This window comes from Rissa tridactyla, chromosome 21 (genome assembly GCF_028500815.1).
Source record: "Rissa tridactyla isolate bRisTri1 chromosome 21, bRisTri1.patW.cur.20221130, whole genome shotgun sequence".
NCBI lineage: Eukaryota > Metazoa > Chordata > Aves > Charadriiformes > Laridae > Rissa > Rissa tridactyla.
Genome location: NC_071486.1, coordinates 842,471 through 855,776, shown reverse-complemented (window position 1 = coordinate 855,776; position 13,306 = coordinate 842,471). Strand labels below are relative to the sequence as shown.

At 53.1% G+C, this 13,306-nt stretch overlaps 1 protein-coding gene across 8 annotated transcripts in view; it reads left to right on the top strand.

Moving 5' to 3' along the window:
• The window catches only part of PPP1R12B (protein phosphatase 1 regulatory subunit 12B), a 135,052-nt gene that overhangs the window by 115,477 nt on the left and 6,269 nt on the right, over positions 1-13,306 (top strand). For 5 of the 8 annotated variants that reach the window (XM_054181443.1, XM_054181440.1, XM_054181437.1 and 2 more), the window contains 6 exons: positions 2,954-2,970; positions 3,457-3,604; positions 4,648-4,752; positions 5,003-5,056; positions 6,430-6,480; positions 11,933-12,113. In XM_054181443.1, coding sequence (XP_054037418.1) covers positions 2,954-2,970; positions 3,457-3,604; positions 4,648-4,752; positions 5,003-5,056; positions 6,430-6,480; positions 11,933-12,067 — 510 coding nt within the window. In that variant the 3' untranslated portion in view covers positions 12,068-12,113. The remainder of the gene's footprint in view (positions 1-2,953; positions 2,971-3,456; positions 3,605-4,647; positions 4,753-5,002; positions 5,057-6,429; positions 6,481-11,932; positions 12,114-13,306) is intronic. The other 3 variants (XM_054181441.1, XM_054181438.1, XM_054181444.1) reach the window with 1 other exon arrangement.

The following is a 13,306-nucleotide window of genomic DNA, read 5'->3' as shown; positions in this document are numbered from 1 at the left end:
TGAAGGGTGAGGGAAAGACGCCGGCTTTCCCGACAGCGCCAACGGAGTTCCCATAGCTCTGTGCTTTTTCTGCAGGACACTGGGGTCGTTTTTGTGGCAGGGATGTGCTTTGAATGAGCCCAAAGGGAGATAAAGCGGCAGGAGGAGAAATGATGGAGCAGCAGCCCCTGGCTGGAGCGGCCGCGGGGTGCGGGCGTGGGGATGGGCCGCTGCGCCGTCTCGGCTCTAACGCCGGCAGCGGCGGCAGGAGTGATGCTCCCGGGTCCTCCCGTCTCTTCGGGTATCTCCCTTCCTCTTCAGAGACCCAGCGACAACGTCAGCCTGAAACAATTCCTCTCGCTATCCGTCACGGGAAGGTTTTAAATACAATAAACCTGTTGGGTTTTTTCCCCCTTTGTGGTTCCTTTCTTATGGCATCCCTTCCTTTGCAGAGGCCCGCCCCCTGCTCTCCCTGCCTGGGGAAATTATTCGTTTCTTCGGAGGAGAAAAAAAGACAAAAATGATTTTCCCCTGCTGCTGCAAGCCCGCCGGCTGGCGTGGGGACCCGCTCGGCTTTTATGGCTCGGTTTCCACATTGCCGTGCCCGGCCGCCCGCGGGCTTCCTCAGCGCTCTTCAAACACTTTAGCAGGTGCCATTGTTGAAATAAACGCAAGCGTGACATTAAGTGGATTACTGGCCCCGCCGTTTGTCATCCTAAGAAAAGTGGTCACCGAAGGGGATTAGCATAAAGTGCACGAATAACTTCCACCGAGAGGCTTGTTAATCACTTCCTAATTCCCCGCTCCCGCTCGACGGGGGAGGGTGGGCCATTGGGCCAAAATTAAAAGGGAGCCGTCAGGCAGCTGAGGGCTTTAAGGGGTAAATGTCGGAAGCTCGGTGAACAAAGGAGCGTGGAGACATCAGCCAGCGTGTTTGCGGCTGAAAGGGGAAATCTCTCTAATGACAGCCCCGTGCCATATGGAAACTGCTTCCCGACTTACTGCCTTTGAGCTTCCCACGGAGAGCGGCCCGAGCCCCGGCTGTTTGCAGGTGTCCCTGATGTCCCTGTTGCCACAGCGGCCGGCAGGTGCCGGGTGTTTGCCCCGGGAGAAACTTCACCGACAGCGTCCAGCATCGCTCGCGGAGGTGCAGCCATGGTGGGAATCGTCCGCTGCCTCCCTCGGGTGGTTCCCCACCCATGGGATGCAAAGAAGGCTTTTGGTGCATGGAGAGCGGGTAAGAGCAAGTGGCCCAGGACCCATGCCAGCACCGGGACGGGCTCCTGGAGCGTTGGTGACCGTCCCTGCAGCAGGGGGCTGGCACCCAGAGCTGTCCCGGGAGCCGGGGGTGGCCCTCCGGGCGCAGCTCTAGGAAGAACGTCCTAATTAATAGCAGGGTTTGCTCGTTCTTTTGAGCTTGGCATGTAGCAGCTCCGGCTGAGCGTGTTGTCCATCTGCGAGGCTTCAAATGTGCCAGGATCCTTCAGTTTGTTTCTTTTGTACTGCCCAAATCCCTGTGTCCCACACCGGAGGGCTGCGCTGCAGAGCGGGGATTGCCGCTTCCTCGGGGAGGCTCCTGTCTTGGATCAGGACTGGGGATGAGGGTTACATTAGGGCCGGCTGAATTAAAAACGTAATAATACACAATACGTGGCCGAGTCCCTGCGTCCTGCCGAGCGGAGGGCGGTGATGCCGGCTGGGGACTGACCCCTGGGGTGCTCCGGCTTTGAGCAGAGACTGCAGGGTCGCTCCTCTGCCCTCCTTCTCCACGGAACGGGGCGACTTAATTCCACCGTCCATGGTGCATGTGCTCCCAGACACCGGCCCGGTAATGGCGGGCATCGCCTGGGTGCCGGGCGGGAGCAGGGGGGTGAAGTCTCCCCTCCCACCAGGCAGCAGATCTGCAGCCAGCCAGACGTCCTGCTCTAGCTTTAGTGGTGGATCTCTGCGGAGCAAACTCCAACACGGCCATGGCTGGGCACTAAAAGCCTGACCCCTCGTCTTCTCTGTGGTGTCCTCCTCCTTGTGTTCGCTCTCGCACTTATTAGAAAGGGCCTCGGGAAATAGCTGGTAGCGCCCGCAGGTGGTTTGTGCTCACTCGGAGAAACGCCGCCGCTAATAAACCTAGCAGGGGAATATCGGGGTCAACTTCCAGGTCTTGAAAAAGAGTTCCACCACACCTGGAATTTGGGTGAGTGTCGGCCAGACAGAGAGAAACCTCACGGGAGGAGGCGGTGGCAGTCGGCGCGGTGTGTCCTGCGGGACGCCTCTGCCCTTACCGTCGATTCGGCCCTTGTGGGCTGCAGCAGAGGCAGCGCTGGGGGGGTACAGGGGGGTTTGGTTATTGATGGGGAAAGAAGAACCTAACACGGGCTGCAACCAACACGTCCACCCGTCTGGGTGGTGTAAGGCCCTTCTCCCTTCCTCGTGCGGCTCCCGCTGTGTATCATCTTGCCGCGGTGGAGCTTTTCTTCGTGGGGGAGGTACTTGCCCGTGGAGAAAAGGTACCGTCTGGGATTTCCCGAAGTCCAACACAAATGCGCAGCGAGCCCTGCGTATCATGGCCCGTTAATCCCTCTCGCCCACATCATGCATAGGACAGTGAACGAAGTCAGGAAGAATGATTCGATTTGAAAAGGGAAACAATAGATGAGGTTCGATTCAAAGGAATGGATTTCAGTTCTGGAAACCAGGATTTGAAGAACAAGGTTCAGCCGTTTTTAGGTTAGCAAAAGAAAGGAAATCTGAAATGCTTCAGAGAAGCTGAAGTAGTTGAAGAGATTCAGACGAGGGTTGGTGATTCCCAGTTTGGGCGTGGGGAGTCGTGGTGGTGAGCTGCTTGTGAGCTCGGTGCTGGTGTCGGAGGTAGGAAGCGGCTGCTGTGTGGTAGCTCTGCAGTTCTTGGATTGAGCCTTTAATTGCCTCATTATTAATTCCTTTTTTCTTTCTTTTTTTTTTTTTTTCCCCCCTTCAGCATGAAAGACTTTCCAGGTAAGAATTCTGGTTTTTTAGAGGTTTTTTTCTGTTTAATATGTATTGACAGCGTATTTTTCTATGGCTTTGGGGATTCCCCGTGCTTCAACCCAACAGCGTCAGCTGAAGCTGGCGCTGGCCCTTTGCTTCTCACCTTGGCCGGGCTGCTGGGCCCCTCCGCTTTCAGACCTCGCTCCCCAAATTGTCTAACAGCCGCTCTGCCGAGAGGACAACCCCTCTGTGCCCTGTGAGAACTGGAGCCCACGAGAGCTCCATGGGATGTAACTCCCCGGTTGGGGGTTGGGCTGATACCAACTGGGTCTTTCCCAGTTTAAAAGCGGTGGGGGCTGCCTGGCCGTCGCGGCGATGCCCCGCTGCGGGGTGGGAGCCGGGGGTGGTCTCAGCCATCCCAAACCACGGCCTCGCGTCCCGACGGGTCGGGCTGATGCTGGCTGTCCCAAAGCACCAGCGGCTCCACCGTGCTGGGTCTTCACTGCCGTTTAGGTTGGAAGCCGCTACGAACCCCACCACCAGCGACTCCTCCTACAGCGACCGTGCCTCCAGCCGCTCCAGTGCCTACACCCGCAGGGAGAACCGGTTAGCCGCCCTCAGCAGCAGGGCAGAAGAGGAGACTAACAGGGACTATAAAAAAGTAGGATTTTTTCCATGTATTATTGCCACCGCGTGCACCTCACGAGTTGCCTGTTGGTGCAGAAACCTGCATGGGGGGTCTTTGGAAAGCAAGAGAAAAGGTTTAGTTTCATTTTCTCTGTTGCCATTGGTTTTGGAAGTCACAACAGCCCTTTTTCCAATGCATCCACCCTTCAGAGGGTCGGAAAAGGACCAGGGGTGAAAGGAGACCGTGCAAAATCAGGTATCGGGGGCAGGGGGCAGAGGAGTCAGGCTGGAGAAGCGCTGGGTGAGTCTTGAAAGGAGCGAGAGAAGATACTGCTGAGCGTGCCGCCATGGCTCCGGCATGCATAGTCCCACGGGATCAATTTTGCTGCTATAACATTCCAGAATTATTTTTTCTATCATCTCTGAAGCTTTCGATGTAATCCTTGAAAGGCAGTAAGGCGGCCTGCCGCACACGGCTACGGTCAGCGCGAAGACCGTATGAAAAGTTCAACGGGGTGAGATGCCCTTAGTTCCGACGCGCCCGTGCTGCTGGAAGGCCTGGCGCGGCCAGCAGCACCCCGAAGAGGCAGGCAGCGTGCCCGCTGCGTCCTCCTAGAGGGGTGGAAATTCTGCTGGTTTGAAGGAAGTGAAGGCAAAAAGCCCCTTTTGGAGCGGCCTGAAATTGTCCTTTTGTCTCCTCCTCTTCAAACTCAGCGCACACAAGAGCAGCTGGGGTGGGGGGAGCTCGGCAGAATCGCAGATACAGCGCGCACAACGCGGTGCTTTATTACGCTTGGTGGTTTACCTAAATTAAAAACATCCCTTTGCTCTGCCTCTTGGCTGTGTTTAAACACCCTACAAAATTAAACAGCTGTTTTCTTACTCCATGTGAATTATGAAAAGGCAAGTAAAGCGTCCAAACTACTTCTGTTCGCCCTTCTTTAATATCCTGAGACCGGGGAGCGAAGCAAACCCCGCGGCTGCCTCCGCCCGGTGCCGAGGACGCGCGGCTGCGGCAGGACGGGGTCAGAACGAAGAGCCGCCTGGTGAATTGCCATCTTTGGGTTCCTATTTCAGTTATATGAAAGCGCCCTGTCTGAAAATCAAAAGCTGAAGTCAAAACTGCAGGAAGCGCAGCTTGAGTTGGCCGACATCAAATCGAAGTTGGAAAAAGCCGCCCAGGTAAGGCGCAAACGGGAGAAAGTGAGCCCCGACGCATGACAAACCGGTGCGTGTTCCAGCACGGGGAAGGATTTAGCTCTTGGGAGGGAGGGTGCTACAGAGGAGACGGTTATTTTTCACAGGAATAAGTGGGTGATTCTGTAAAGACTGCTGCTTCTCCGCGCTGTGATCTGTAGGCTGTCCAGGCCTTTGTGCAGCCCCCTGTGAATGCCTCTCGGTTTTAATAGCTTTCTATTTTTAATTTCCATAGCAGAAACAGGAGAAAACTTCTGACCGGTCCAGCATGCTGGAGATGGAGAAAAGGGTACGTGTCTCTGCTCTCTTCTGAGTCGCGGTCTTTGCCTCGTGTTGCTCCGCAGGGCATAGTAATTTCTTGACGGAAAGTGTTAATTAAAAGATAAGTTATATTTTTGCCTCGTGGAGCAGTGCGCAGTGATAATTGTGTTTTGACCTTTTCACTCTGCTCTCTCTGCAAATCATCTTAGTTCTGATTTCTTTGTTACGGGAAGCTGCAGACCAACAAATTGTATTGCATCGTGCTAAGAGACTTCATGCTTTAAAATAATCTCCATCCTTATAAATAAAGACTGTTTGAGGATGGTGGGGGGAAACGAGGAAAAACACTAATTGGGTTGGGATTATCCTTGAAATCTGACTGTTTGAGTGCTCCTTCCTCTTAACGGAAGAGTCGGATTCATGCAGTAAGCTAAGCTGCCCGGGCAGTGGCTGGCTAAATCTCTGCCGTAAGTGACCATAGCTTCGGTCAGATCGGAAGGGACCCGAGGAGATGAGTAGCGCATCCCAGGAGAGTCAACCGGGTTAGTCAGGGCTTCATCCCATGGTTTCATGAAGAACTCTTGAGCGTTGGGTTTCCACAGCTGCAGCCCCTTCTTCCAGTTCTTAACTATCCTCATCGTGATTTTTTTTTTTCCTTACATCTGCTCAGAACCTCCCCTCCTTCAGCTGATGGCCGTTACCACCCATTCTGCCCCCAGTAACCACCAGTGGTTAATTAAAGCTGGAACCTGGCTCCAGTTTCTCAGTAACGTCTACTTACATGTTGGAGGGTCACCTAAAGTGGAGGTTCCTCTGAAAATGTTTCATCTCCTGAATTTTCAGGAGCTTTGCTGGGTGGTCAAACCAAGTGTTTCAATTCAATTCCTACTATGAAAGACCTTAATTATTTATGTGTAAACACTTCCCGGGATTTGCCAGCTGTAGTCTGGAGAAGGTGATGTTCAGAAGCAGAATTTCCAGGCACCTTTCCCTGTTCACTGTTTCGTGTTTGGCGGGCTCGGTGAATCTTCTCGTTGCCTCCTTTAGCGGAGTGTGGTTAAATCCATGGCTTCGCCTGCAGAGCTCAAGGTCACGTCGCGTCAGGAATTCCTGAAAACTGGGACCGCTGAAGGTGGGGGGATGGTTGATGGTTTCACTGAAGGGGTGTGAGAAGGCTCAGGATCTGCCACAACGGGCCCAGCACAAAGCGCCTGCTGGTTTCCCGGCTGCCCTGTCCCCTCTGATCCACTCCCGGTTGTAACCTGTGCGTTGCTTTGGGATTATTTTCAGTGAATGCTCCTGCAGAAATACAAGACTCTTATTTTTCTTTCAAAGAAAGCGTACTGTAAGTTTTTCTTTTAAATCCTTGTGACCATCTTTGTTATGAATCCTTGCAAACAGGAGAAGCGAGCCCTGGAGCGGAAACTCTCGGAAATGGAAGAGGAGATGAAGGTAGGAAATAATCCGTTCACTCTGTCTATCCCGGTTTTCATGCTTTGTATTAACGTCTTTTTGGGGACTGCCACCCAGGAGTAGGATATTAAAGGTGTGCACGGGAAGGGACTCGTGCTACCTCTGAGCGTGTTCCTTTAAGCAGTCAGAACTTTAACGGCCACGTTCTCCAAACATGAAATACTAATAAAAACTGCCCAATTATCATTCACCTGACTGCACCGTATGCGTAATTTGTTATGCTGTTCGATCCGAGAACGGTGAAAGCTGTTCTCCTTAAATGCTTTCCCAAACTAACCTTTTGTGGCATCCGTGAGTTTCAGTGTGCTGATCCTCTGTGCTCTGAATAGTCTGCAGCCCGAGCTAAGCCGCGGCGGTTCTCTCCGGATGGGTAAGAAGACAAAGCTGGCTTTTTGAGATCACGCACACTGGCCCAGGAAAAAAAACCACAGAGTGATTGTGTTTCTGTACTCCCTTCCTAAAGCATGTTACTGGAAGGCTGGGGCAGCCCGGAATAGATTTCAGCCAAGTGGAATTTGCTTCCCGATGAAATGTGCAGCATGGCTTACTGTCACCCGACCTCCGCCACCGACCGCTCCTTCGCCTTCTCTCTCTCGTGGCGCGGCTTCGAAGGATGGTTCTCCTCCTGCCGTGGCTTGGACGCCCTGCGAGCACGGGGCTGGCGGGGAGCACCGCAGAGCAAGAAGTACACCTAAAACTTCACACTCCTTTTGCGGCGGTGCATCATTTTACGCTCTATTTTAATGCTCGTATTCACAGAATGCCCCCCTTTGCTCTGTGCCCCGCGCTTTCACTCCCTTTGAGCATGACCCAGGTGGGACCAAGCTGCTTTAAGAAGGAAGGAGCCGATCTGAGAGCCGTGAGCTCTCCTGGTGCTCTGCACTGATGGAAACGATTTTCTCCCACCCTGGAGGAGGTTCCAACTTTATGTTTCTATTTGAAGCTTCATGTATTTACCGGGCGCGCATCTTTGAAGGGACCCGTTGGTTCGTGCTGCGTCTTCTACTGCAATAAGTAGCAGAACAATTTGGTGGAGTCATGCTGAAAAGGCTCTCTTGTTCTCGCGCAGAGGAGAAAATAAGTGTGGATGCGCTAGCCAGAAGGGGAAGGAGAAAGGAGTGCATATGCCTAAATTCCAAAGTCTTTATTCACTGAACGGGGAGCAGCCTTTAACTCCAGAGACACCTTCCTGTTATGACAGAAATATGGCCCTCGAGAAGATGCAGACAGGAGCGGTTTGTGTCGTTTCTTCCGCCTCTGCAGCTCACTCTGCAAACCAGCTCAGTCCCTGGAGTGAAAAGACAAATTGGTGGCCTCTAGTGGCCTGTCGGTTTCAAAACTTGTGTATTGGTTCGGAAAACAATTAATGAAAGAAAGTGCCTGTAGGAACTGTTGGACACCCCCAGAGCGCCTCTGGTTGGGGTGGTCCGGAGCTGCAGAGGCCAAGGTGGTGCAAACGGAGAAGCGCCGCTGGAAGTTTGACATGTTCTTACATTGCCCCGAGAGACGGGAGCTAAAGGAGCCTGTGGTCTAACCGAGGATGAGCTGTTGGGTCCTCGAGACGGTACTTACTCTTTGCTCTCTGCTGCCGTCTGGCTGCACTGATCAACCAAAGTGGCCTTTTGTGGGTAGAATAAATAGACATGAAATTTGAAAGTATCTCTTCTAAGGTGCTATTCCGTTTCCACTAGTTTTTGCAAAAACTCAATCATGCGGTGAGTACCGGAGTGCAGTGACATGGCTTTTTTGACAGCCACTCGATAAAAAGGAGTATAAAACCTCTGAAGATAAAACGGTTGAACTGGAGGAGCACTTCCCGTGGCCACTCTCGTGGTGCCTTAAAGCGGGAGAGTCAGCCCGGCGGTGTTTGCCTAAATGCGATAACCTCCACGGAGCGGCTGAGTTAATCCCGAAGCGTGGAAGTCGAGCCAGGAAAAGCAATCCAGTCATTCTGGTTAGACTTTCGTTCCTGCTGCTTGCGCTAGTTGTCAAGCAGAATCAGAAGGAATAAGCGACTTCAGCGAATCCACCGGTTTCCTTTAACATGGAGAGCAGCAAGGGGAAACAACCAGAGGTGCCGGGTTACTGGGTCTCGGGTAACACTGCTGGTTTGGGATTCTTCCCACTGGGATTTGAGCTGAACCGGTCCAGCGTGGCTCACCTCCAGCTTTTTGATCCTGGGGTGTCTGTGTCCAGTTCTGCACATCAGACATCCCGGCCAGGGCTCTCCTCTTCGTCCAGCTGAATTCTTAGGAAGAGGAGACACCGCAGCGGTCGCAGGACGGTCCCGGGTTTCTGTGAGGCTGTGCTTGAGGGAACGAGCTTTGTTCTTTCATGAGTTTAACCCCTGCTAACGAAGCAATCAAGAAATCATAGGATCATAGAATCTTCATGGTTGGAAAGGACCTTTGAGATCATCAAGTCCAACCAAACAACCTACAGTCTCTGCCACTAGACCATGCCCTGAAGTGCCACATCTAGACGTTTCTTAAACACCTCTAGGGATGGTGACTCAGCCCCCTCCCTGGGCAGGCCGTTCCAGTGCCTGGCCACTCTTTCAGTGGTCAGGAGTGGTCTTTCAGTGGTCACCCTTTCAATGGAGAGGAGCGGGACAAAGTCGGTAATCTCAAGAACGCCGTGGTGCCCCAGCTGCTCCTGCAGAGCTGCTCTCGCGAAGGTGACAGAGCGGAGCAGTGTTTTCCTGAGTGCCTGCGGAATCTGACTGGAGATACAGCAACTTAGCCGATGAAGGAGAAAGAAAATTAGCATTTGTGCTGAACTGGATTCGATGCCAAGTGCCTGAGGTCCCAACTTAACACAGCAATTTTTCTTGAAGGTCACAGAAGCTTCTTTCTTCTGTAGCAGCACTGCACCTCCTGGCTTTGTACCTTGTGCATGCTGTGGGCATTTTTATTTCCCCTAGCGTTGCAGGCACAAAATCCTTTAATTGAAGGCAGGTAGAGCTGAACTGAGAGACCTGCTGTCGGTCAGCCAAGTATCAAGCAGAGTGATAAGCAATCGCAGCGGGATCGTCCAGATTCTGGTCTTCGCCCTTGGCTTCAGTCCCAGCTTCCCGGCCTTTGCTAGGTTTCGTGGGTAAATGGAAGGCTGTCCTACCTGCAGCACACGCACGTTTTTCACCCGAGTGATCCTTTTTATCGGCTGTGGCAGCGTCCTGAGGCTGAGCTGCGTCTTACCGTGCCAAGCTGAGGTTTCGTGCTATATTGGTGTGGAAACATAAAGGTGGTCTCTAAAACGATCACAAACGTTTCCATCTCGCGTAGCACGGCACCCCCTGCCGCGTCGGTTTGACATTTTCTGCCGGGCAGGTGCCCAGCTGTGTTCCCTGTGATGAAACAGAGGACGTTTATTATCCGTGGTACCACCAAAAGAAATTACGGTATGATCCATCCTCTGGCGGCTCCCGGCTGTGATTTGTCACAGGACAGACGTGTGATGTCCCTCTGTGGCCTCACCGAGGACGAGCCGGCACAGCTCGGGGGGGTTAGGTGATGGGTGAGATTTGGTGAGAGGGGACCTCGCTGCCGAGATGTCCCTGGAGCTCTCCTGCGGGCTCTGTCTCAGGACCTGTTGACTTACCTGGTGTCAGAATTGGTGTAGTCCAAGTAGCTGGAGCTGCTTTGTCAGTTTGGTGCTGGGGGGGGGTCCAAACCCTGTCCTTTGCTGGCTCCCTGCACTCACCTGCCTGGATTCCACTGGTTTTGCAAAGCTTTTGGACTGTTGGTATCTTGATTCCTTAACAGGGAGCAGAGGTGGAGCTTTTGGGTAATTAGAGTCAAGCTGATGGACGGGGGGCTACACAAAATACTTCTTTTTATACAGGAATGAGCCCTTGGACAAAATGTCCTGGGACGCAGCAGGTTCCTTGCCAACTGGAGCCAGCTCCGTGTCATGCAAGCTGGGTGGAAGTTCACGCAAGTTCCTTGTATCACGGTAGATTTGCCCGTGCAGCTTCTGGTTAAGGACAGACGGTGACATCCCTTTGAGCACTTTCTGCTGATTAAATGGCAGAAGGAATCCCCTCCCCGGTAGACCCTTCCCTCCGTCTCCTCCCTGCCCTCACGAGTAGGAGGACACAGGGAAGAGCTTTGGTTGGTTTGCGGACAGGACGGGAGTTGCTTTGGTTCTGGGCTGGGATTTTTTCACTTGAACTTAAAACTGCTCTTCTTGCAGCTGTTTCCCTTCCTGCCTTCCCCTGCCTGGTGTCTGTGCTCCCTCCACCCCGGAGCGGGGTTTCCCGTTCCCATCTCCCCGCTGCCCGAGGAGCTGTCGGGAGGCAGGAGGACAGGACGCGGCTCGGAAAGCAGCTCCGCAGCCCTCGGCATCTCCGGGCCCCCACGCTTGGCATAAACGCCCGGCATATACGGTTTTGCTTTGGCATCACCCGGAAAAATGTCATCCTTATACAAGGAATGGTGATGTCCTCATGGCTTTTACCATTTTCCTATTTTGCCGTCCTCGTTGCTTTTATGTTCCGTACCTCCCGGTTGCTGCTGTACCTGTGCTCGCCCCACTTTGGGGCTCAATGTCTGCACCGTCCTTTGCCCGCTTGTTTCTGTTGTAACCAAGAATGCCGTGTGTTCTCACGCGCCTCCCGCGTAAGACGCTGTCACTCAAACTCCTTTCGTTAAAGGGAGCGGTTTAAGGTTCTGACTTCTCCGCCTCTGGAGATCAGAGAGAAATTGAGCCCCGTGACGGAGAAGAGAGAAATCTGGGCAGGGATGAAAAAGCCCCACACGCCCCAGACTTTTTGGCAGGACTGAAGCCTGAGCAGCGCCAAGGGCCACCGCCGAGGCGCCGCAGGGAGGAGGGATGCCAGCAGACACGGTGCGCGTCTCCGTGGGCTGCTGTGGGACAGTGACGCTTTGCAGGTGCTTCAGCCTTTGCCTTTAAAATCCGCCGTGAAGCTCCGGTCACTGTTTGCTACACAGGACCATGGGAGCTGTTAGAGATACGTGAAGAAAAGGAGTTTTAAAGAAATTCTGAGTCGCCAGCAGTGTTTTCAAAGCCCGTGCGGGCGGTAAGTCAATGGTGGTGGTTCTCACGGTAGTTCCGAAGTCCAGGGGCTGTGTGCTTGGGCAGCTCACCGTCTCGGTAAGCTAGAATATAACCTGCGAGAGGCTGTCCTGCTTTGTGGTGGGAAATTTGATCTTCAAAAGGCTTCGGGGCTGCCTAGAGAAAGGGATGGTTCCCAAAACATCCTCAGCGTGTTTAAGGCTTTCTCCATATGCGTCTGAGCTGCTGCCCATCCAGCGCTCACTGCTACTAATTTTTCTTTTATTCTCTTTTTTCCTTTTACTGCTTGGGGACTAAATTCACGTTTCTGTGCCCTTTTTGTCTTCGTGGTGTGTTCTCTCTGTATTTTTTTTTATGTTTTTTTTCTTTTGTCCGCTCCTCTCACTCTCTGCAGAATCTCCACCAGCTCAAACAGATTCACACTCTGAGGCAGATGAATGAGCAACTGCTGGCTGAAAACAGGGCTCTGACCCGGGTCGTAGCCAGACTTTCTCTGCCTGCCAAGCCCTCCGAATCAGAGGAGCTGTAGCTGCTTTCCCTCCGGCTCATCTCGCCTCCCTCTTCCACTCTTCCAGGCAGGTCTCCGCTCCCTTGGCTGGGCTGTCCCCCCCCTACCTCGCCTCCTTGCTCCCAAGGGCGACTGATGCAGCTTGTGGCTCAAAAGCAGCATGTGGCAAAGGAAAAGCCAAAAAGCATGGTGTTACTGCCCGGCTGGAGGCTCTGTTCGGTCCTGCTGACTTTCGCTGTGCTTGGCAGGCGACGCTGCCCTCACCGTTCTAACGACCGCATCGGGGGCTTGCCTTCTCCTTGCGGATGGGGTCCGTGTCTCCCGTCATCCTGGAGAGAACTAGGAGTCAGCCAGGAGGGAACTAAGAGGATGGGCTCCCTGCCGTGCCGGGAAGGCGTAGAGTTGGGTGGATGGCACCAGGGTGGCTACTGATGGACCAGCTGCTTCCCCGTGGCTTAACGCTGGCCAATGGCTTGGAGGGTGGCTCGTCAGTGCCGGGGGTCAGCCAGCAGCCCCCTCCCCGTCGCTTTACCTCGAAACAGGGGGTTTGTGCGATGTGTCAGTTCATAATGTAATTCTTTTTTAATTGGGCTTGGTTCAGTAAGAAGCCGGCACCCAGCAAAGAAGATCATCCGAAGGCAGAATGAACAATGTGATGCATTTCTAGGGGTGTTATGAAAAGCGCACATTTTGGACAGGAAGGTGATTTTTAGAAAACCTACAACTGGGCAGCCCTCAGCAGGTTTTCTTGGTCGCTTGAGGAAAGAGAACAAGCTCCTTCCCGCATTTTAAAGCGCCTGAGTTCAGTTTTGGAGCCTGAGTTCGCGGGCTGCAGCACCCCCTCTGCCTCCTGCCCTCAGCTCCAGCGCAGCCCGCGGGGACCCACCACACGCGCATCCTTTTTTCGTCTTCTGTTTTAAATTCAGTGCAGCGCAATTAGTGTTTGAAATCCAAGGACAAGCCTTCCAAAGGCTGTGCCCTCACACATCACACAGTTAAATTACATCATTCCTTGCTAATTCATTGGTTCAGCGCTAAAATAAAGCTGTAAATGCTTCTTTCTTAGGGCCCTACTTGTCTTTTGCAGGTTAGTAGGAATATTCGGGTCCCTTCAGACATAGCTATTTTTTTTTTAAAAAAAGGAAGAAGCAGTATGCTCTCGTGGGCTGGAAGTGGCACTAAGGCATAAAAAAATCTATTCTTAGCACACAAATTATACCAAGGCTGATTAACCGTAGTAACAAACTAACCAGGGGAATT